Source organism: Castanea sativa, chromosome 8 (assembly GCF_040712315.1).
Source record: "Castanea sativa cultivar Marrone di Chiusa Pesio chromosome 8, ASM4071231v1".
Taxonomy (NCBI): domain Eukaryota; kingdom Viridiplantae; phylum Streptophyta; class Magnoliopsida; order Fagales; family Fagaceae; genus Castanea; species Castanea sativa.
Window position 1 is genome coordinate 11,344,833 of NC_134020.1, and position 22,052 is coordinate 11,366,884.

General features: G+C 34.7%; 2 protein-coding genes across 4 annotated transcripts; both read left to right on the forward strand.

Annotated features, from left to right (window-relative positions):
• The first annotated feature begins 380 nt into the window (after positions 1–380).
• LOC142608418 (putative galacturonosyltransferase-like 3) lies at positions 381–4,744 on the forward strand. 2 transcript variants are annotated; one of them, XM_075780191.1, is made up of 3 exons: positions 407–1,095; positions 1,168–1,551; positions 4,120–4,744. In XM_075780191.1, the coding sequence occupies exons 1-3, from the start codon at positions 570–572 to the stop codon at positions 4,134–4,136; spliced, it is 927 nt and encodes a 308-aa protein (XP_075636306.1). In that variant the 5' UTR covers positions 407–569; the 3' UTR covers positions 4,137–4,744. The 2 variants fall into 2 exon arrangements, with proteins under 2 accessions (XP_075636308.1, XP_075636306.1); XM_075780193.1 differs by lacking the exon at positions 4,120–4,744 and having other exon boundaries at positions 381–1,095; positions 1,168–1,953.
• Positions 4,745–12,631: 7,887 nt separating this feature from the next.
• On the forward strand, positions 12,632–17,874 carry LOC142608439 (serine/threonine-protein kinase STN7, chloroplastic). 2 transcript variants are annotated; one of them, XM_075780216.1, is made up of 10 exons: positions 12,632–13,175; positions 13,364–13,450; positions 13,768–13,887; positions 14,052–14,150; positions 14,646–14,814; positions 14,947–15,040; positions 16,244–16,337; positions 16,424–16,480; positions 16,946–17,359; positions 17,463–17,874. In XM_075780216.1, the coding sequence occupies exons 1-10, from the start codon at positions 12,684–12,686 to the stop codon at positions 17,628–17,630; spliced, it is 1,794 nt and encodes a 597-aa protein (XP_075636331.1). In that variant the 5' UTR covers positions 12,632–12,683; the 3' UTR covers positions 17,631–17,874. The 2 variants fall into 2 exon arrangements, with proteins under 2 accessions (XP_075636331.1, XP_075636332.1); XM_075780217.1 differs by having other exon boundaries at positions 12,634–13,175; positions 13,765–13,887.
• The last annotated feature ends 4,178 nt before the right edge of the window (positions 17,875–22,052 follow it).

Here is a 22,052-nt window from a genome sequence, read left to right on the forward strand (position 1 = left end):
TCTATCAGCTGTATTAAAAGAGATGGAAATTGGGTAGCTCATGAATTAGCATTGAGGACATGCATTGGATAGAGAAAGTGCCTCAAGTTGTTATAGAAGCTATGTATCAGAACTCATTTCTTATGAATACATGAATGACAAATCCCCTTTTAAAAAAAATAATGAAGTAGTATTTTTGATTTATTAAATTTTTTTTTTTGGAGCAACGAGAAGACTTTAAAATACAAATAACTAAGCAAGAAGAGGACAAAACGTACAAGATGACAGTGTACGGTGGCAAAAATTACAGCAGCACCACATGATCACGTCCCGTCGTTCCAGCCTGTTTTTAGTTTTACTTAACCCCTCCAGTATAAAATTATAGAGTATTTATATTTGATTTTCCTTTATCCCCACACGGGGACGGTCACCACCGAAAACAATTTAAGAAAATACCAAAACTAGCCTTTCCTTTTTCCAGCTCTCTTCCACTAAAAATAAAACAAAATATACAGCTCTTCTCTTTCTTTTTCTCTCACTCTCACTCTCACTCATCACATGCTCAAAAATCTCACACTTCAAACTTAACGATGCCGCTGCTCTTTATTCTACTACTCTTTCTCACCGCCACCGCCATATCCGCCGGAGACCTCCCAGCTTTCAGAGAAGCACCTGCATTTCGAAACGGAAAAGAATGTCCTCGAATAGTGCGGTCCTCGCTGGACAACCCGTCGATGATCCACATCGCGATGACGCTAGACGAGACCTACCTACGTGGCTCCGTCGCCGGAGTATTCTCCGTCCTCCAACACGCCTCCTGTCCGGAAAACATCGTCTTCCACTTCATCGCCTCTCGCCTATACAGCCACAACAACAACCTCCGCCACGTCATCACTTCAACGTTTCCGTACCTGAGCTTCCACCTCTACCTCTTCGACTCCAACTTAGTGAAAGGCAAGATCTCCTACTCCATTCGACGCGCTCTCGATCAACCTCTCAACTACGCCCGGATCTACCTTGCGGATCTGGTTCCCTCCGCCGTTCGCCGAATCATCTACTTCGATTCCGATCTCATCGTCGTAGACGACGTGGCTAAGCTCTGGAACATCAATTTAGGTAACGATGAGAGGGAGAGAGATAAATAGCAATTGTGATATCTATCATTATATTGATTGTATGTTTGTTCAGGCAAGCACGTGGTGGGAGCGCCAGAGTATTGTCACGCGAATTTCAGTCACTACTTCACCCAAGAGTTTTGGTCAAGGCCGGTATTGGCGGCGTCGTTAAAGGGGAGGAAGGCGTGCTATTTTAACACGGGGGTGATGGTGATAGATATATGGAAATGGAGGGAAGGGAAATTCACGCAAAGATTGGAATATTGGATGAGAATTCAAAAGAGGTATAGGATATATGAGCTCGGTTCATTGCCTCCTTTTCTCTTGGTTTTCGCAGGTGACGTGGAAGGCGTTGAGCACAGGTGGAACCAGCATGGACTTGGAGGTGATAATTTGGAAGGGCTATGTAGAAATCTTCATCCTGGTCCTGTCAGTCTTTTGCATTGGAGTGGCAAAGGTAAGCCATGGCTTAGACTTGATAATAACCGACCTTGTCCTTTGGATACTTTATGGTCTCCTTATGATCTTTTTCTGCGCCACCACTCCTCCAACTACTTCTTCTCCGATACTTAAGTCTTAGTTAGGCCCCCCCACCCACTAATAACTAACACATTTCATTTTATGTAATTGTAATTTTCACTCTCGTCACATTTTTTTTTTTATTTAAAAAAAAAAAAAAATTTTAATTTGGAGATTTTGAAAGGTTATCAATTTGATTCGTTTCCACTTTGATGTAATGGGTTACACTCTCATCTCCTGATCATCAGTTTTGTAAAGCTTGGAATATGGTTGTATTGTAGTAGTTTCAAGTTTGTTGAAGATAATTAATTAGATGCTCATCTGCCTCTCGTTGACTATTCTCTTTTGTTTTCAAATTCAATTGTTGGTGCAATCCAAAAGTTGTTTTACACTTTCCAGTTATATGTGTCGGTATGAAAAGAAAAATATCATTTCATTATTATAATTTTTTTTTTACAAGAGAAAAGCAATTAGTATTTGGAAGAAGCTTCTTTGTTTTCTTTTATAGTGCGATAATGATTTGTAAGCATCGCTTTCCATATGAAAGAGAGATATTATATGAGAAATCCCCAATTATATTATATGTATGTATGTATGTTATTTTAATTTCTTCTATTGTCGGTTCTACGTAGCTGCTAACCGCTAGCTAACACGTTCATAAAATTAAAAAATTAAAAAAAAATGTCACATCAAAAAATTATCTATTCTTATTCTAAGCTAGGAAATTTGTGCCTCATTTCATTGATCAGTTTAACATTCCATTTTGAACAGCTGTTTGAGGCCGACCGTTTAAAAAATGTGAAATTGTGGAAAATTTTTATAAAAAAAAATTGTGGAAAATCTGATTTGTGAAATTGTGAGAAATAAATTCGATTTTTGAAACTGCAAATTATTGTATGGTAAGTTTATGAAAAATAATTATTGAATGTTTGGCTATAACATTTTAAAAAAAAAGTTTTTTTTTTTATTCGAGAAACACACACACACACATATATATATATATATATATATATATATATATATATATATATATATATAGGGAAAATGAATGAGATAAAAAAATACACTCAAACACTAACACCAAAACTAGGGGTGGCAAAATTTGACACGACTCGCGAACCCGACACGACACGACACGAAATTAGCAGGTTATGGGTTGAGGCTTAACGGGTTCGTGTCATATTCGGGTTGACACGACTAACCCGTTTAATAAATGGATTGGGTTAGGGTTGAACACATAGAACCTGTTTGACCCGTCTGACCCGTTTAATTAAATGATATTTTACCAATATACCCTTCAAACTCTAGGTATATAAACTTATTAGTTGTTGTGATTTATTTTCTTTGACATATTGTGATTGATTATTTGTGATATTGGGATATGCTTTAACTTTGAATGATTATTTGTGATGCAGTTACTCGTTAGTTCTAAATTTTATATTAAAAATATTTATTTGTTTGTTTTTTCATTAATTTTTATTTTTCATTTTGATAAAATCGATAAACGTCGACACGATCGACCCGTTTAATAAATGGGTCGTGTTAGGGTTGAGAAATCTTAACCCGTTTAATAAACAGGTCGGGTTAGTGTTGACCTATGTAGTCGAATACTCATGACTTGACACGACACGAACCCGACACGCGAACACGAATTGCCACCCCTAACCAAAACTACATGCAGCAGTTTTGGTCTACCTGAAGTGCTAAGAAGCAACTTACAATCTCACATTCTTTCACTGAATCTAAATATCGAGCGTTGGCCTCCACCACTGCTAAATTGTGTTGGCTTCGCCAACTTTTGAAAGATTTGGGCATCTTTCTTTCAACACCTCTTAAGCTTTGGTGTGACAATGTCTCAACCTTGGCTATTGCTTCTAATCCCGTTTTTCATGCCTAGACAAAGCACATTGAAGTAGATTACCATTTCATTCGAAAGCATGTTCTTCGTTGTGATCTTGCCAAATACATTGCCACTGATGATCAGCTGGCTGATGTTTTTACTAAGAGTCTTCCTACTGCTTGCTTCCAGTTCCTCTGATCCAAAATCATGTTGCCTTTCGCCCCTATGACTTTAATGAGGGATGAGAATAGATGAGATAAAGTTGATTTCAAAAGCTAATGGTAACTTCCAGACGGTGTCATTTTATTTAAATGAAAATGATATCGTCTGGTTAAGTGAGGCATGATGATATGTTTGCTCAAGACGGTGTCATTTTGCTACAATTGAATCTACTAAGCGACACGACGCCGTTTATGTTCCATAGCTCTGCATCTTCGTCCACAACTCTGCTTCTTCTAATGTTAGATTGGATATTTTCTATTAGATATTTCTTATTGTACCAGCTGAAATATTTATAGAGTTTGTTAAAGGTGGAATTCCCATGTGTTCAATGTGTTCATTTATAGAGCTCTCTATAAAGAGTCTCTTTGTATAATCTGTTGCTTAAGCTCAATAATTCAATCTCAAATTTCTTACTCAAATTCCTCTCCCAAATTCATCTTGTAGGGATAAAAGGCCCATAAAGTATAGTGGGTCGTGGGCCTTATCCGGAGATGTCTAGTAGTTTGAGGACAAGGATGAGGTAGAGAAGACATGCGAATCCAAGCGCCGAGGACGAACCACGACTGTGAAAGTTTAAGAAGGTAGTCCGAGGAAGAATACCTCTTCGGCTAAATAAGGCAGAGGTCATGAGGTACGAGTTGCCATTGGAAACAACTTTTCGGAAGATTATACTGATAAGGATGAGTATCAGAGGAGTATAGGACAAATAAGAGCTGAGAAATATCAAAGGAAAAGCTGCTTCCACCGCATTGAATACTCTGCAGCTAACCATCTGGCCGCATTAATGTGAAGGTGATGCCTGAACAGTGATCAGCAGCCTTACAGCTACACTCGAAGACTTCAAGAAGATGCTAAGAGGACAAGGATAAGGCCAGTAGCTGGCCCTACACGTGGAGGGTGGAGATGAAGAAGAACATAGTGTATAATAGAGAAAGAAGTCTCTGATGAGGGGATCCATCAAAAAAGAGAGAAAAATACTGTAGCATCAGGAACATGACTTGTAACCAAAATCAAAAGAAGCATATATATATAAGATTTGGTCTCCTCAAACTGTGTTGAGGACGATTCACTTCATGCGAAACAATCATATTCTTGTTTTCTTTTCATCCGGGCTCACTGTAGTTATCTTCCGATTCATTAAAGTTTAGTTTTCCAGTCCACTCTCTTTAAATTTATTGTACTGGGCTTTTTGGGCCTAGATCATTTTCCCTTTAGGATAAAGAACCAAATCCAGTCCTTACACATCTCTATTTTGTTTTCCATTCTCTCTGAGCTTTGAAGCTTTCTCACATTTTTTGGATTGCTTTATGCTCATTTTAGTAAAAGTTTATCCTTTAATAAAAATTAAAATAAATAAATAAATAAAACAGACTCACTCTTTGCTCCTGATTCTACTCCTTTAATGTACTCATAAAAAATATATGGACTTGGGTCCTGTGAGAAAATAAAAAAGATACAAATAAAATTAGTAGACCTGTTTCAGCAAAAAATAAAATAAAATAAAAAAGTAGACCTGAAATAACTGAGCTTTGTTTGTGTTGGTTTTTAGAGAGAGAGAGAGAGAGAGAGAGAGAGGGGAAAAAAAAAGCATCAACAGAATTTGTGTAGTCACGATCCCTTTAATCGCTAACCATCAATGCTCATTTGAATGGACTCAAATGAAGATTCTCAAACAAATCTATTCGAAAAGTGAGCCAAGAACACATGGTTAATAGTTAATACAAACAAATATGTTTTGTGGCAATAAACCATGCAAGCTTAGAATAAAGGAGAGGGTGAAAATGTTAATTTGGAGAATTTGACCAAATGTCCATTGTCCAGGCAACAAAGGACAATCGTGCTCAACGAAAATTATCAGGAACTCCGCAATTACAGTAACATGGTAATCACCCCACTCCTTCAGCACGACTTTTATGATTTGTAGACAGGTGTTTATTATTGACGAGTAATAGTTGTGAGATGGTTATTTATACATTTTTCTTAAGATATTTTAGTCCTTACGATCAAAATATGTGACATCAAAATCAAGATCATTTGTTTAAGGAATATAAACAACTTACACAATTAAGCATTACATAACTCAAACTAGCAAAATGTAGAAAATAACTCATCAAAACTAGATAAGGTACACAGTCATGAAATGCAAATTTCGTTAGCCAACTTTAATTACACACTTAGTGGTGTGCAAATAAAATTTTTTTTTTTTCAAAAATTTTTATAACTAAAAACAAAAGGCACAGATTATGCTAAATGAGCAAATGCAAAAGCAATGTATGACAGTGCTCAGTTAAGGTATAGAGGGTACACAAATAAGGAATATCAATTTCTTAATTAACCCATGAGTACATGTACAAACTAGTACTCATACAAAATCAAAAATAGCTTACGCACACAGTAATGCAACACGCACGTTCTATATTTCTCCCATGTTTTAAATCAAGAAAGCGATATCATAATTCAAGTAATTGTCAAGAAAAATAAAACTAGACACAAAATAAAATATTTTTGTATTTTTGAAAATTTTCAACGTTTTTGATTTTTTTTTTAATAATCAAAACAACCAAAGAAAATAAAACAACCAAAAACTGAAGTAAAACATGTCCACAAATAATTGAAAAAATTAAATTAAGGACAAGTAAACAACACTTACCTTAGTGAATCTTTTTTCATTCATACAACATGAGTCTTTGGCTTTGTAGGTGATAAACCATGAGAAACAGAGTATATTTGAGGGATTACAAACTGCTTCTGAGAGAGACTGAAACCCTGCAATTTCCTTTCACAGGCCAACAAGTTTAAACTTTTCAAAAACATATGAAACAATTTATCAAAACTTATAGTAGGAGATATATCATCACATATCCTAGACTGAAACACAGAATACTTAAGACAAATGTGACCGGAAACACCACAAAAGTGACAAACATGGACAAATTTAGGAATATCGGTATTTCTAAAAGCAAATCTAGTCTCAGATTTTGGTTTTTGCCTTTGGTCTAATGTGACCAACAACACCACAAATATGACAGGTAGGCACAAAAATGAAAGGTAAACACAAAAATAGATTTCTTCAACAATTTACTAGTAGATTTAAATATAAGTTTAGAAATTTCAGCGTCTATATCAGAACTTTTACCTTTGTCTAACCTAACAAAATAAGTATTTTCTTTATGATTCCTCTTTTAAAAGGAGGAATATAAACATTGTCTTTAGGCTTAAGAGGAACAGGATCAGATCTGTTATCAACAACAAGTTTGATATTTGACAAATTTTCAAGTCTAGCTTCAGACTTAGTTAATTTTTGTTCCAAACTTTTCATCTTTTCATCTTAAGAAGAAAACTGGTTTCTTAAAAATTCATTCTTTCTATTGGATTCATCCAATCTTACAATCATTTCATCTTTTTCAAGATTAGCCAATTTTAACTCTTCCTTGAATTTCTTAGCAATTTTCATAGATTTAGTTAATTCCCTACGGAGAATTTCACATGCATCAATAAGATCAACAGAAGCAATATTGTCCTTTTTATTCAAATCTTCATAGCCAGAAGCATTAAGACACTTAAAATTATCCATGATAGTAGGGATTAAGGATCTCAATCAGGACGTTAATCCAATCAAAGTGAACCCGCTCTGATACCATTTGTTTGTTCTGTTAAGACCCTATAAATCAGATTCATTTAACCTAATTAATTAGCTAAGTAGAAACTTAGATTAATTATTTAGATCTAAGTTAAACTCATGCAATCATATTACTTATTGTGGGGAAGTAAAGAAGACAATAATATGGTGACCCAAGAAAACCAATGAAACCAATCATTTCAAGATAAAAGCCTGGGGAGGATTTAACCTAACTATCCTCAAGATAAACAAATCCACTATGATATAATAGAAGTTTACAATAGATTTAAACCCTAAATCTAAGCAACCTATTGTACAAATTGCTAACATGACCATGTGCAGCTCTGACTCCACAGACTCTTCTATCTTGAATTTCCTGAACAGAAAATCCCACGTTTGTGACTCTGAGATCTCACTCAAAACTTTAAATCATCAGCTATGTATGATCTTGTAGCAGCAATTTCAGGTCTACCGGTTCTAATAATGTGTAGATGGAATTCCGCTAATGACTTTGAAAGGAGAAGATACAGTACCTTTTAGATCTCAAAAGAGTACCTCCAAAGTTATAATAAAATGTGCCTTAGAGTTTCCTTTAAATATTATGTGAAATAGATTCGAAACCCTAATCACTTAATGGGCTTAACGGGCTATTGGATTAATTAAAATTCTGCAGAAACACATCTTAATCAGTCGAACATGTTCTCTCAATTGGTCGAACCTAGCATGTTTCGAATTCCTGAACCTATAGCTTTCTTTTTCTTGTATTCTGACTTGCAGTACCTTAAGTATTGTCTAGTCATACCTATAGATTTAGGAATCTATATCTAGACAAATTTATGTTCATGGTTCGCCAATTGTTCTAAACTTTTAAAATCTAACAAATAGTGTTAGGTACATAATTTTTAGATTGGCAACCATGAACAATTGTAACAACTTAGAACTTAGTTTTTCTAGTTGGCTAATCATTTAATCAAGACAAATCAAGGTTAAAACAGTTGAAGACTCAAGAAAAAAAAGAAACTAGATTGTTATTGTGCTGGATTTCGACACCAGTTCGACAGGTCAAGATTCACTTAATTTTACTAGTTGAATTGTATGTCTCAACCCGATCAAGAATTAGGCAAATTGCATATTCACTAGTTCTTCTCTGTAGTTGGATGTAGGGTTTTGTGCAACTCAAGTGCACTATATATACAAACCCTAGAGCATTTTTTTTTTAACATATATAAGAGGGAAGTGTTTTGTAGCAGATCTGGAATTTTCCAAGTCCTCTTGAAATATCAACCGGAGACTTATGTGCATACTAAAGATCTAGTGATCAAGTTTAGTTGATATAACTAGTTTACAACTGTTACTAGATAAATCTTTAAGAGTGGATCTTAGAGTCACAAATTGAGAGTTCTTGTGCAACAAATCAAAGTAGGATAGTCTATAGATCTTTGAGTTATGTGTGGTCATGTCATTAAATACTACATAAGGTAGTATTAGATTTATGGTTAAATCTTCTATATAAACTTTCATTTTCTTCTAGTGGATTTGTTGCCTTGAGGATTGATGGTTAAATCCCCCAAGGTTTTTATTAGTGAAATAGTTTGTTTCATCGATTTTCTTAGGTCATCAGTTTGGATTTTTATGTGATCTATGTTTGTGTGATGTTATTCAATTTAGATTTAAAGCATAATTAATTTATATAATTACTTGGCTAAGAATCAGTTAATATTGTGACAACTGAAGCCTAAAACCCTAGCAAATAGATTTCCTTCCTTAGTCTTGCAATTTATATTACCATGGGAATATTGTTTATGTAGAAACCCAAGCTAAAAACTTAAAAAAAAAAAAAATTAGTGCTCGTTTGGTAAAAAGTATTTGTGTTTTTATTTTCAAAAGGATAAATTGCAAAGTACAACCCTAACATTTGGGGTTGTTTGGATTTTACATCCTGAAGTTTGAAAAATTAGATTTTACACCTTGAAGTTTACTTCCGTTAGCAAAATCAACCCCTCTATTAGTGTGTTGCTGACATGTCCGTTAAGTGCCACATAAGTTGATGAAGTGTACTAGTTGATCCAATTAAAATATGACACATGGATATAATAAATCCACATCAGATAAATAACTTAAAATTTTTAAATAAAAAAATAAATACTTTTTAAAAATAATTAAATAAAAACTTTTTTTTTTAAAATTAAATAATTAATTTCCTCAGCAACTATCGTGCTGGGTTTCTCATGGGAATTATTCACTTTCTTAATGTCTTCTTCCCTTCCATTAAACTTAAGCCTTTGCTAGTAGCTAGAGAAGATATTAGAAAATGTTCATTCAAATTTTATGAACTTCAAGTGCTTCTCACATAGCAACAATCAAACAAACAAAATATCAATAAACCACAAACTGATGTGTTCATCAGAGACATAGGAAGAGAGAGTGAAGAGGAGATTAAGCTAGTGGCAGAGCAGATCGATTGGTGGTGGCCAAGCTTCATGCAGCCAAACCTTAGCAGCTGCCAACGATCACCGCAAGCCATAGAAGGATGGATCTCTCTCTTTCTCTCTAATCTCGCAGGTTTCTCTCTCCTAAGCCCGATTCTCTCTCAAGCTCAGCCATGCCGAAACCTCACAAGTACGATCACCATACATGGCAGCACAAGTCAACGGGGTCTCCACCATTGATGGCCGTCGATTTCTCTCTCTTTTTGTTTTATCCGTTGGTTGATTTGGTGATTAGGTTATGAAAGCTTGAGAATTTCATTTGGGTTTGGGAAATGAGAGCTTGTAGATCCGTGGGTTTTGATATATGCCCTGTTGAAATTGTTTGTGTGTTTTAGAATGGGTTTTTAATTTGATTTGTAATTTTTTTTAGTGTTTGTTTGGGTAGAAAATCTTGATTTCTTGAGAAAATTTTGAATGCCCAAAATATTGTATTTTAAGTATTTTGGTTGTGGGTTTTGCTCATTAAATATTGTGTTGGGTTTCTTGGGAAAATTTTATGTTTGGTCACCTAGAAAATGCTACAATTTTCTTTTCCTGTTTGTTTATGGCTGGATTCATTTGGATTTTTGCATCACATTGTCATTTTTCAGTGTTTCTTTGGAAAGAGATTCTTGATTTTCTTGGGAAATTTCGAATAACTTGAAAATAAAAAATGCTATAAAAAAAATATAGATTTATTTTTCTAAGGACAAAAGGTCCAAGGCTTGTTCTTGGGCCTTGGGCCTGATCCGAGGGTATTAACTTGTTCGAGGAGGGTTTAGTGGTAGTAACGATACTGAACTTAAAAGCCCACAAGCAAACTATTGCAAAAGAGGCTGATGGAAATAGTCCGAGGAGGGGCATCTCCTCGGCTAAATGAAGTGAAGATCATATGATAACGCCATGATGTTTAGAAGGAGATTTTAGAAGGTCTGGTGGATAAAGATGTGTTCCACAAGGGCACAGAGAGGAAGAACAAATGAAAAATATCTTAGAGAAAGCTGCTACCACCGCATTAAAGACTCTGCACCAACTTTTCTGGCCGCATTAATGAGGAAATGACATCTGAACAGTGGGGATCAGCCTTACAGCTATTGTTTGAAGACTTCAAGAGAGCGGTGGATGGGACAAGGATCTGGATCGGTGATCTGATCCATACGTGGAGGATGGAGGGAAGAAGGAGGATGATATAAAAGGAAATGAAAGGCATTTAAGAAAGGGGATCGAAGAAGAAAGAAATAAACACTGTACACACCACCCTCAATTGTAATCTATCTTTAGAAGAGTAAAAAGCAATACAAATCGTACTCAGCTTACGCCCGAGGAGAATTTCTGTTACCTAAACAGTTCATTGCATGTGAATTGGGGATCTAATCCAACATCTTCGTTATCCAATATCCATAGATCCTAGATTTCAAGTTCATTCTCTACAAATTTCATTGTATTGGGTTTTTTGGGTCTGTTCCCTTCATATTGTTGGGTTTGGACGCAAATTGTGACCTTGCAATTTTAATTTTAGTTAAAGACATTAAATAGTTAATAACACATGTCACTATTTAATTATTCCAACTAGCAAATGTCACAATATGATGCGTCACTTAACAGACACATCAACAAACCACTAATAGAGGGTCTAATTTTGCTAACGGAAGTTAACTTTAGGGCGTAAAATCCAATTTTTCAAACTTCGGGGTGTAAAATCCTAGCAACACCAAACGTTAAGGGTGTATTTTGCAATTTACCATTTTCAAACAATGTGAACATTGTTTTCTACAAATTGGGTTGGAAAAACAACCAACATAGTGTATATCCCTTGTCATTTTCATTTTCTTTTTAATGAATCCTTGTTTCCTTTATGTGTTCCTTCACCTTTTTTGTTATGTTCTTTTTAATGAATCATTATTTCCTTTATACCTTCTAGTGTCTCACAACATGGTAACTCATTTGCCTCTCTGCTCTCCTCAGTTCTTTACTTGCTTTCCTATTTTTTTCTCGCATAGAAGATTAATTTTCACATTCTTACTCCAAGTAAAGCATACTCTGTCAATGTTCTTTATTAATGGACACCAAATTGATTTATGAACAAATTTTAGGTAAAACACAAATTTTGAACAACGATTTCTCCATTTATTATTTTTTTTCTCCTCTGTTACTAACTAGAATAGCGGAAATAAATAATTGAACGAAAGTTTCAAATGGAAATAATAAAAGTTTGAGATTTTAATTGAAAAAAATGAAAACCCTAGGATCTAATATGAACATGATATAAACAATGGCTTTTTATGTAAACTTGGAGGCCATGACCCTAATGTAGTTCCAATCCTGTCCACAATTCAATCAATTCAAAAATGGTTAATGAGTATAAGTTGAGATGTTTGCTTGCAATTTGGAGGCTAAGACACGGTAGAAACCACTACAGACGATTGGAGAAGCAGCGACAAGGCAGTAGCAAAAGAGATAATTTGAACCTTAAATATGTTGCAAGGTTGAGGTATAAGCCTCTTAGCACAGCAAGAGAGACTTTGAGTGAGGAAAACATTCTGGGCCCTTAAACGAAACAAGTGAGGAAAACATTGAGAAAGCCACGGATCACAAAGGCCCCAAAGGGTCGAGTGAGAATGTGTCAATTTAAAGATATATCACAACTCAACCTTAGCAACATAAAAAACAATTTCAGCCCACAAATACCACCATTTCCTAAATATTCAAAAAATATCCAGACCCAGCCCAAAATGTGTATCATCTGCGTGTCATTTGTGGTGACTAATGCCCTTCAATCCAATCGAAGCATTTCCCTCCACAAAAATTACCTGAATTAACTGTCACTATATATATATATATATATCCGAGGAAAAATAAAATCTGTTTGTTTTTTCTTAGAAACTAGTGGTCTAAATTTGAAGAGGATACAAAGTGAGTCTATGCAACTTGCTTTTTTCCCCCACAAAGTCGAAACCTCATTCTTCAGTGACATGGCCACTGTTGCAGCAAGAGGAATTGGCATAGGAGTGAACAAGCTCCACCCTCATAGTTCTTCAAAACCCACATCCCCATTTCTAGGCAAGAGACTCAGAATCAAACCCACTTCTGAATCACAACACAGTGCAAGAATCACCAGCTCAAACCCAAAAACATTGCTAGTTTTTGCAGCTGGAGGTGAGCTGATCAACGCGGCTCATGACCTCTTTGTGGGTGTGGGAGTGGGGCTACCTTGCACTGTTATGGAGTGTGGTGATATGATATATAGAAGCACTCTTCCTAAGTCCAATGGCCTCACACTTACGACCCCTGGTGCTGTTTTGGCTCTGGGAGCTCTGTCTTACCTCTGGGCCACACCTGGAGTGGCCCCTGGATTCTTTGACATGTTTATTCTCGCTTTTGTTGAGAGGCTATTCAGACCCACTTACAGAAAGGTCGGTGAATTTTTTATCTGATTTTGCATATGGGGGATCAGATTGTTAAACCATTAAATTTGTCATTTTCTAACAGTTTTAAGCTTCTATTAAAATAAATACACTAAAAAAGGTAGCTTTTGGGACAACCAGTTTTTGGATAATTGTAGTATATCTATGTGCTTATTTGGTATGATTTTGTGTGACAGGATGATTTTGTTCTGGGGAAGAAGTTGGGAGAGGGGGCTTTTGGAGTGGTTTATAGAGTTTCATTGGCCAAGAAGCCTTCATCCAAGGTTTCATCATTTATGTGTTTGATTGATTCTGCTTTCACATTTCTTTTGTTTTAGTTTCAATTATGTAGGTAAATTTCAAGTCCAATAATTGAATTTCATCGGTGTTTACTTCATTTTAGTTCTTGATTGATTGCATAATTAAGATTCTAAGATAGTTGTTTCAATTTTCTTGGCTTAGCAACAATTAGACCGTTAATGTGTTTTGTATTCTATTATGAGTGGACTGGTGGGTGACACTTGACTTTTTATTTACTTAAAAATTTCTGATGGAAATGAATATCGTTTGTTGGTTGATGGTTTTTGGTTGTCACCAGAAGGAAGGAGACTTAGTCCTGAAAAAAGCTACTGAATATGGTGCAGTGGAAATTTGGATGAATGAGCGTGTTCGAAGAGCTTGTGGAAACAGCTGTGCTGCTTTTTTATACGGCTTTCTTGAGGTGTTGCTCTATTAGGACTACTACTACGACTACTACTACCACCATATGAATTGAGGATACTTTTAGAAATTGAGAGATACACTTTGGAAGCTCATACTATTGCGCAAATTATTTTCTTCTTCTAAATCTTGTGACTAATTCTTTTATCATTAAATTGGCTCCAGACTTCTCCAAAGAAAGGTGCTGAATATTGGCTTTTATGGCGGTTCGAAGGGGAAGCGACACTTTCTGATTTGATGCTAAGTAAAGAGTTCCCCTACAATGTTTGTACTTTCTCTCATCAGCCTTTTCATATTGTGTACGATGGTTACATACACCAACTATGCTAAGTTTGAGAATTTATGGTCTTTTACTTTTTTATGGTACAATACATTGATCTTCATTTTATGTTAAAACCCCCTTCCCCCACGCTCATGCCCTCTTGTGGTTTAAGGTGGTGGGGTATATGCAGACACTGTCACTTGGTAAAAGAATATACTAAGACATCCATTTTCATTCCCTATTCAGTGAGCAACAAAATTTTACTCTTCTTCTTTTTCTGGCATGGTATTACAAGTTGATGGTTTCATGGTCCATAAATTGTTATATATTGATTCCCAATTTATTTTGGATTGACTGGCTAAGTAATTTCTGGTTACATTGCTATTTATTTTGGATTGACTGAGCTATAAGTAGTTTCTGGCTACAATAATTCTATGATAGTTCTTGTTCATTTTAGCCCTTCAAGTCCGTTTAGTAATGGTGGCATAAAATTTCAGGTAGAAACAATGATTACTGGAAAGGTCCAGGACTCACCTAAGGGTTTGGAAAGGGAGAATAGAATCATTCAAACAATCATGAGACAGATCTTATTTGCACTGGATGGCCTTCACTCGACAGGGATTGTACATCGGGACATTAAGCCACAAAATATTATTTTTTCTGAAGGTAATAGTAGCAAGCTTTATTTTGCAAATAGTCAATAAAATCTTATAATAGTTGAATATTATGTTCAATAATATCTCTTAGCAAAAAAAAATTATGTTTAATAATATCACATTCCCATGAAAACTTGAACAGGTTCTCGTACATTCAAGATAATTGATCTTGGAGCTGCTGCTGATTTGCGAGTGGGCATAAACTATATTCCAAAGGAGTTCCTTTTGGATCCAAGGTATCTTGTGTAACATAGGTAGTTTATTTAAATCTGAACAAGAACAAAAAAAAAAATGTAATCCCTTACAGGTTTATCCACCATGAATTTACCAGTATTTACATCCCATAGGCATTTGGCTTACAAGCTGAATAGTTGAATTGCCAGTTTTCCCTTTTCCTTTTTGGTGCATGGTTTCGTTCACCATCACTGGAACTTGCTACAATTTATCATCAATTGGAGGTCTTTAGCCAACTCCTTTAGTTTTTATGTAGACATTATACATATCTGTAATTCTGTATGATCAACTCATAAATGTTTTGATTGTTAGTGCACTCGGCTAATGTTAGTCTCTTAGCTCCTAATCTATGTTAAGGTCAAAAGTTCAGAGGTGAAACATCTTTTTACCATACAGAAACTATTGAGTCAAAAGTTAATTCACTATAACTGAATGCTTTGAGCAAGAGGTCATAGACATAATTATCACTATACAAAGAAACTGGGATTGGTTTGCAGCCAAGGTAATATACAATTGAAATTTTCACAGGTCCTAAGACTTTCACTGGTTGAACATATAGCTTTTTAACTCTCAAATTATTGATTACTGGAATTTGTAGATAGACTTTTGTTTCCAATCGTCTAACAGAGTCAAGCTTTTTTTCTTGTTCAACCATAATGGAGGTGCTTCTTAAGTCAAAATGCAATTTTCTTTCTCATTTTCTCCATGTTTTGGGAGGAGATACGTATGAACATTGTTAATATTTTTCAAAGAAATAGAGAGAAGATGTCATTTATATATATATTTTTTCCTTGTAATGTAAAATTCCCTTATATGAGTATTAAAGAGGCATAAACAACAGATTGACTCAGTTTATTGCTGTTAAAAAAACATTATCAAATCATGTCAATTCTTACACTCAAAAGATAAATTAGCAATATTGGGCATATTCCACACAAATAGGATAACCAATTTTCCTAATGATATGGAGCTATAACATTCCCAACATTTGATTTTCTGGTTAAAGACACCACTGCTCACATTCATTAAATGTTGATAGAAGTGAGCAGCTTGAAAAGCAGATGAAGAATGAGGTCATAATGTTCAGTATTTGAACTTTGCCTCGTATATTATAGCTGTCATTCAGTTGTAGAATGCTTGGACAAGACAACAGCAAATCCTGCAGTCCACAATTATATATAAATATTTGTCACTTTCCTTCTCAGATATGCTGCACCAGAGCAATACATCATGAGCACACAAACCCCATCTGCACCGTCAGCTCCAGTTGCAACTGCACTTTCCCCAGTCCTATGGCAGGTGCATACTGACTCCAAAACAATTGAGAGCTGATGCATGAATCTTTGAGCTGATTTTGTTGGTTCTGATTATATGTCCTTGAACAGATGAATCTGCCTGATAGATTTGACATCTACAGTGCCGGTCTCATATTCCTACAAATGGTGAGTGACAAATACAGCAGAGTGATGCTGGACTTAGTAATTGTTTATTTACATAATAAAACTCACGAACACTTCAAGCGAGTTGGTATATTGGTTATACTAGTCATAATCACAACCAGACCAAATCTATGGTTTTGCTTTGTCAATCAACTGGCACAGTTTTGAAGCATTGATGCATAATCAATGTTTTGTAGATTGAAGTACTACTACCTTGGCTAACGCTAGTGACAAATAGTGAATACTAGCTCTTTTTTCTTTTTTCTTGCTGGGAAGTGAATACTAGCTCCTAGACAGTGATTTTTAAGCTCCTATACTTTTAAAATAACAGAACACTTTTACTATATTTGGCAAAGGTTATTGATTCAGATGTAGTATATTTCAACAATAGGTAACATGTGGCTATTTCATGTACTACACTCATGCAAGATTTCACATAGTGAGCTCTTAACAGTTTCATTCTTATAGGCATTCCCAGCATTACGCACGGACAGTGGCCTCATCCAATTCAATCGTCAGTTAAAGAGATGTGACTATGACTTGGTTGCATGGAGAAAAAGTGTAGAGCCTCGTGCTAGCCTTGAACTGCGAAGGGGATTTGAGTTGTTGGATTTAGATGGTGGAATAGGATGGGAACTTCTGACTTCAATGGTTCGTTACAAAGCACGACAAAGAACCAGTGCAAAGGCGGCTTTAGCTCATCCCTATTTTGTCAGGGAAGGCCTATTGGTTCTTTCCTTCATGCAGAAGCTGAGGCTGCAGTTCTTTCGAGCGACACAACAGGACTATGGGGAAGCTGCCAAGTGGATAATTCAGCTAATGGCAAAATCAGGGACCAAGAAGGAGGGTGGCTTCACTGAAGCTCAGCTTCAGGATCTAAGAGTCTCTCTCTCTCTCTCTCTCTCTCTATATATATATATATTCCCCAGCAGAAATTTTTAAGTCAAAATGTATATTTAACACTTTGCATTATTCCATTGTGCAGGAAATTCAGCCCAATGGCAAGAAGAAAGCAAGTCTACAGAGGAATGCTCTTGCTTCAGCCCTTAGGCTCCAGAGGAAGGTTATAAGAACATTGAATGAGAGCATGGATGAGCTTAACCAGCGCAGGAAGAGCCTATGGTGGAGCAGATGGATCCCCAGAGAGGAATGAAGTTTGTAAATACATATATACTTCTTTTTTCTTTTCATTTCTTTTCTTTTTCTATGTACATCCATGTTTACAAAATATCTTGGTGGGATAGTGTTGAAGGAAATTTGCTGGAATCTTTATTATAGCACACGTTTAATTAAGCACCTGCATCATGGATTATTATTTATTATTGTACTGAGCATTTAATGAACTGAATGAAACTGCCATGAAGGATATGCTATGTTTTGATTAGCATTCAAGTCAAGCCTGTTTTTGAATTAGTCTAGAAAAATTCAAGTCAAACTGCCATGAAGGATGCTATTTGGGAATAACTTAGTAGTATTTGATTAGCATTTTGGAAACTTCCTTTTATATCCTGAGAAAAATTAATTTACATTTGCCTTCAAAGACAAGGAAATAGTACCTCCTGAAGTTTTTTTTTTTTGAGAGAAAGAAATAATAATCAATCATTTGAGGATATCACCTACCCTGAAGGAATGTATATCACATCATTGAAAAATGGCAGTGACCTATCTTACAGGTGTAAGTTGAAGTCTCTTATGGTTCAAATTTATAAGCTTAAGTTTTTTTTTTGTTAAGTGATATTCTTATACGTTATCTTAAAGACTCAATGGGAAGTTTTAACTCGCTAACATTAACTTTTTTCTAATCCTTATTTTCTCCATTGTAATAACTTGACAAATTCTGACATGTTTGAACGTGTTGGAAACTCTCAATTCAACAATTCTTTGTATGATGATTGGTGACTACTTGGACTGGGCTGCCTACAATTTTAGACCTCTTTGGTCGCTAAACCATTGATCATTGTAAGTTTTCTCTCTCTTTTTTTTTTTTTTTTGCCTTAATGCTCTTGTGGTGCATTTCAACTTGAATCAAATTATCGTCTATGGTATAAACATTCCATGTGCAAATAAGATTATTGTGACAATAATTAAAGATTAGTAGCACAATAGTGCATGAATTATTTCTAAAATTTGCCAGGCACGGTATCATTTTTATTCTTCAAACTCCATCATTTTATCATTAGTTAGCTTGGATTAATATTGTTGCAGATTGGATGGCTAAGATATGGAAGACAATTAAATTTCACGTAACATGCTAAAAATCTGTTATTATCTCATAACCAGCCATGACCAGCTTGCTGGCTAGCCTGGCTATATATATGATGGTCAAAGTAGCATCATATACAGACATGGTTACGTGTTAATATCTGTTCGTACAGTGATAAGGCTGTAATCAAACACATAATCCGATACAGTTTTGTAAAGAAGACAACTGTAATTTCTAATAAGATTAATCGTACCATTGTTTGATGTTCCCACATGGGGAAGTTTTTGTTAAATTCAAGTCCTCCATGCTATATATATATACACACACGCACACATTCTGGGCGGGCATTATTTTGAGTGATTAAAAAGACATGTTAATACGTTAAGTGGAAAGTGTGATGGAAGCACAGCATGTGGGAACGTACGTAGTTCCTTAGAAAACAAGAGCCAACAACAAAGTATGGTCTATGATGGACTGAGTGACGAATAATAAAACTGTGTAATTCAAAGCTTAGAGATGAGTTAATAAATAATATATGTTGAGTTTGAGTGTAGCAAAATTCAAAGGCAATGTCATTGTAAATCACGAGACCTTCACGTGCAACTCTGACCTCCTTGTTCAGTACAATCAGTCCATTTTTTATTCTATAAACAGCAGCATAAACCTAGCATGATGAGACACTCAAAACTAAACCTAGAGAGGGTCACCTTGATTAAACCGCATTTCTTGGATTAATTTAATCATTATTGTCTCTAACCTCGCTAGTGGAGTTCCCCAAGCTTGGGTGTCTCACACTCAATATATTATACACTAATATTGTACGCATTTCCATAAAATTGTTTTTATACATGTTGTAACAAAGTATGTTTTATTAAGAATATGTGGGATTTGTCAAAAGTTTTGTAGTTCAATTAGTTGGTATCTTTTAACGTATTATTATTTATACTTTTAAATTTGTAATATGCATTTTAAACCATAACATTAATATATTTCAATTATAGAGTATCTTCCATCTAAGTGTGTTGTTTTATCATGTAATCAACTTAATCATAAATTAAACACCCAAATCCTAATGGAATACTAAACCATCATCATATAATAAGGTGCTGATTCAAAAGATCAATATAATGAGAAAGCAGTTGTTTCTATCCAAATCTAGAATACAACTAAGATCATATGTATGTGTAAGTATACAAACACTGCATATAGCATCTTAATTATATCCTGTCTACTTAAAAAAAAAAAAAAAAAACAACAACAACAACTGTTGGAGCACCTAATTCGATTTGACAGCTTTAAATTTGATCGAAGAGAGAGTATAGAAAACGGGAAAATTGTTTATTAGAATGAGGATTAATGGAAGAAGTTGTCGTGAGTGAAACGGGTGGAACACGAGACGAATCAAGTGGGTTTTTGCTTTGCTTTTGGTTTACTATAATTTATCCATATATAATTTAATCAATCACTTAGTCGAGTTTTGAGCTTTTTATATCATACTTTGTGAAGCTTGGAATTTTAATATGGTTATTGTAAGTGCACAATCGCGACTGGACCCAAAAACAAACATGGACTCAGGCCCAATGAGCCTTAAACAATAAAATTTGTAGAGTGTGGATTCGAAATCTAGTTTAGTGGTGTTGGAAGCTTGATAAACAGACTATAATGTTACAGTATTTGCAAACAATAAACAAATATGACAAAGGAACCTCCTCGAACGTAAGCCGATGACGATTTATGTATTATCTCTCTCCCTTTCAAAGATTACAGTTCTTAGTCCTTATCTAGCTAGTTGACCGATCCCCCGTTCTTTACTCTCTTCTCTTCTTAAATACTTCTTCTTCTTCCCTCTTTGTTCACGTGTCACAAAAATCTTATCCTTAGATCCTCCTCCCACTTTTCACCACCTTCCTGAAGTCTTTAAACAATAGCAAGAAGGTCAATTTCCACTGTTTAGGGGTCACTTCCCCATTAATGCGGTTAGGAGGTAGGTAAAAGGTCTTAAATGTGGAGGTAACAGCCTTTTTCTGAGATATTTCTCTCACACCGTTGCGTCTAGAGGATACTTGGATCCTCCTCTTAACCAACAGTTTTTCCAGAACTCTACCTCTAATCTTCCTAGTGAATCCCAGGGTCATTGCGGGTATGTCCGAGGAGAGATTCGTCCTCGGACTCTCGACCCATGGGCCGACCTGCAGCTCCAAGGGCCTTTAGTATAGAACGAATTAGTGCCCATCTATAAAGCCCAAGGCCCAAATACCCACTTAGGTTCTTTTAGTCCCCACAGTTATTATTACTTTTTTAGTCACATTGTAATAAAGTATATATATTGTTTGACAGCTTTTATATATATATATATATATATATATATATATATATATATATATATTGTTGTTGTTGTTGTTTTTTTTTTTTTTTAAAGAGTTTTAAAATATTGCGTCCGCTTGGTTTTTGGTGTAGGTAGGAATTGAATCCCAAATCTCTTATTCAACTATTAAAGATTTTACTAATTGAATTAACTGAACCACACACACATATATATATTGTTGTTTGTTGTTATGTGTTGTTTTTTCTGTATCAAATTCTCTTTGAAAAAAATAAAGGTAAAAGGTTTATACTAATATTATTACAAATTTTATTGTGACTATGTTGTATGCCATTGGGCATATTAATAGTAGAACCATATACCTTGACCATTTTCTCAATTTTCACATTTTCAGTGTACAAACTAATTCATCATTACTAATTAAGTTCCTTTTTATGTGTGTGTGTTTTTCAAAAAAAAAAATTTAATAATTCGAAATATATATTACACTTTATATAGTTGGCTATTGCCTTATGGCTCATTAATTATTAAGATATTTTATTTTAGTTGAAACTTTATTTCTTAAATACCAAGTAACTAATCAGTTCATCTAAAAAAGAAGTAAATTATTAGTTGAAATATGATTCATCTTTCTTTTTTTTTTCACTTTTAGAAGCAAAATTTTCATCTAGTGGCATGGTTAGAGGAAAAACTTAAGACAATTAATTTACTCTTTATAAAACTTCATTACTTAAGTTTCATGAAAATTTAAATGCTATTATAATTAAAATTCTATTACCAAAAGTTTCTATAAATTTAAAATAAGATTCATTATTTATTTTAATTATCTATCATAGTATTTGTTTTACACTAAAAGTTATACCATACATATGTGCTACACGTGATGAATTAATGTACTTTTGTCATGTGGCTCATTAGCTATTAAAGTAGTCAAATTATATAAGGTGAAACTCAATTAAAAGCATGGCTCACTAATTATTAGTGATACAATTTCGATTGTATTAGTAAAAACAATTTCTTTAATTCACATACTATTTTGAATTAAACTT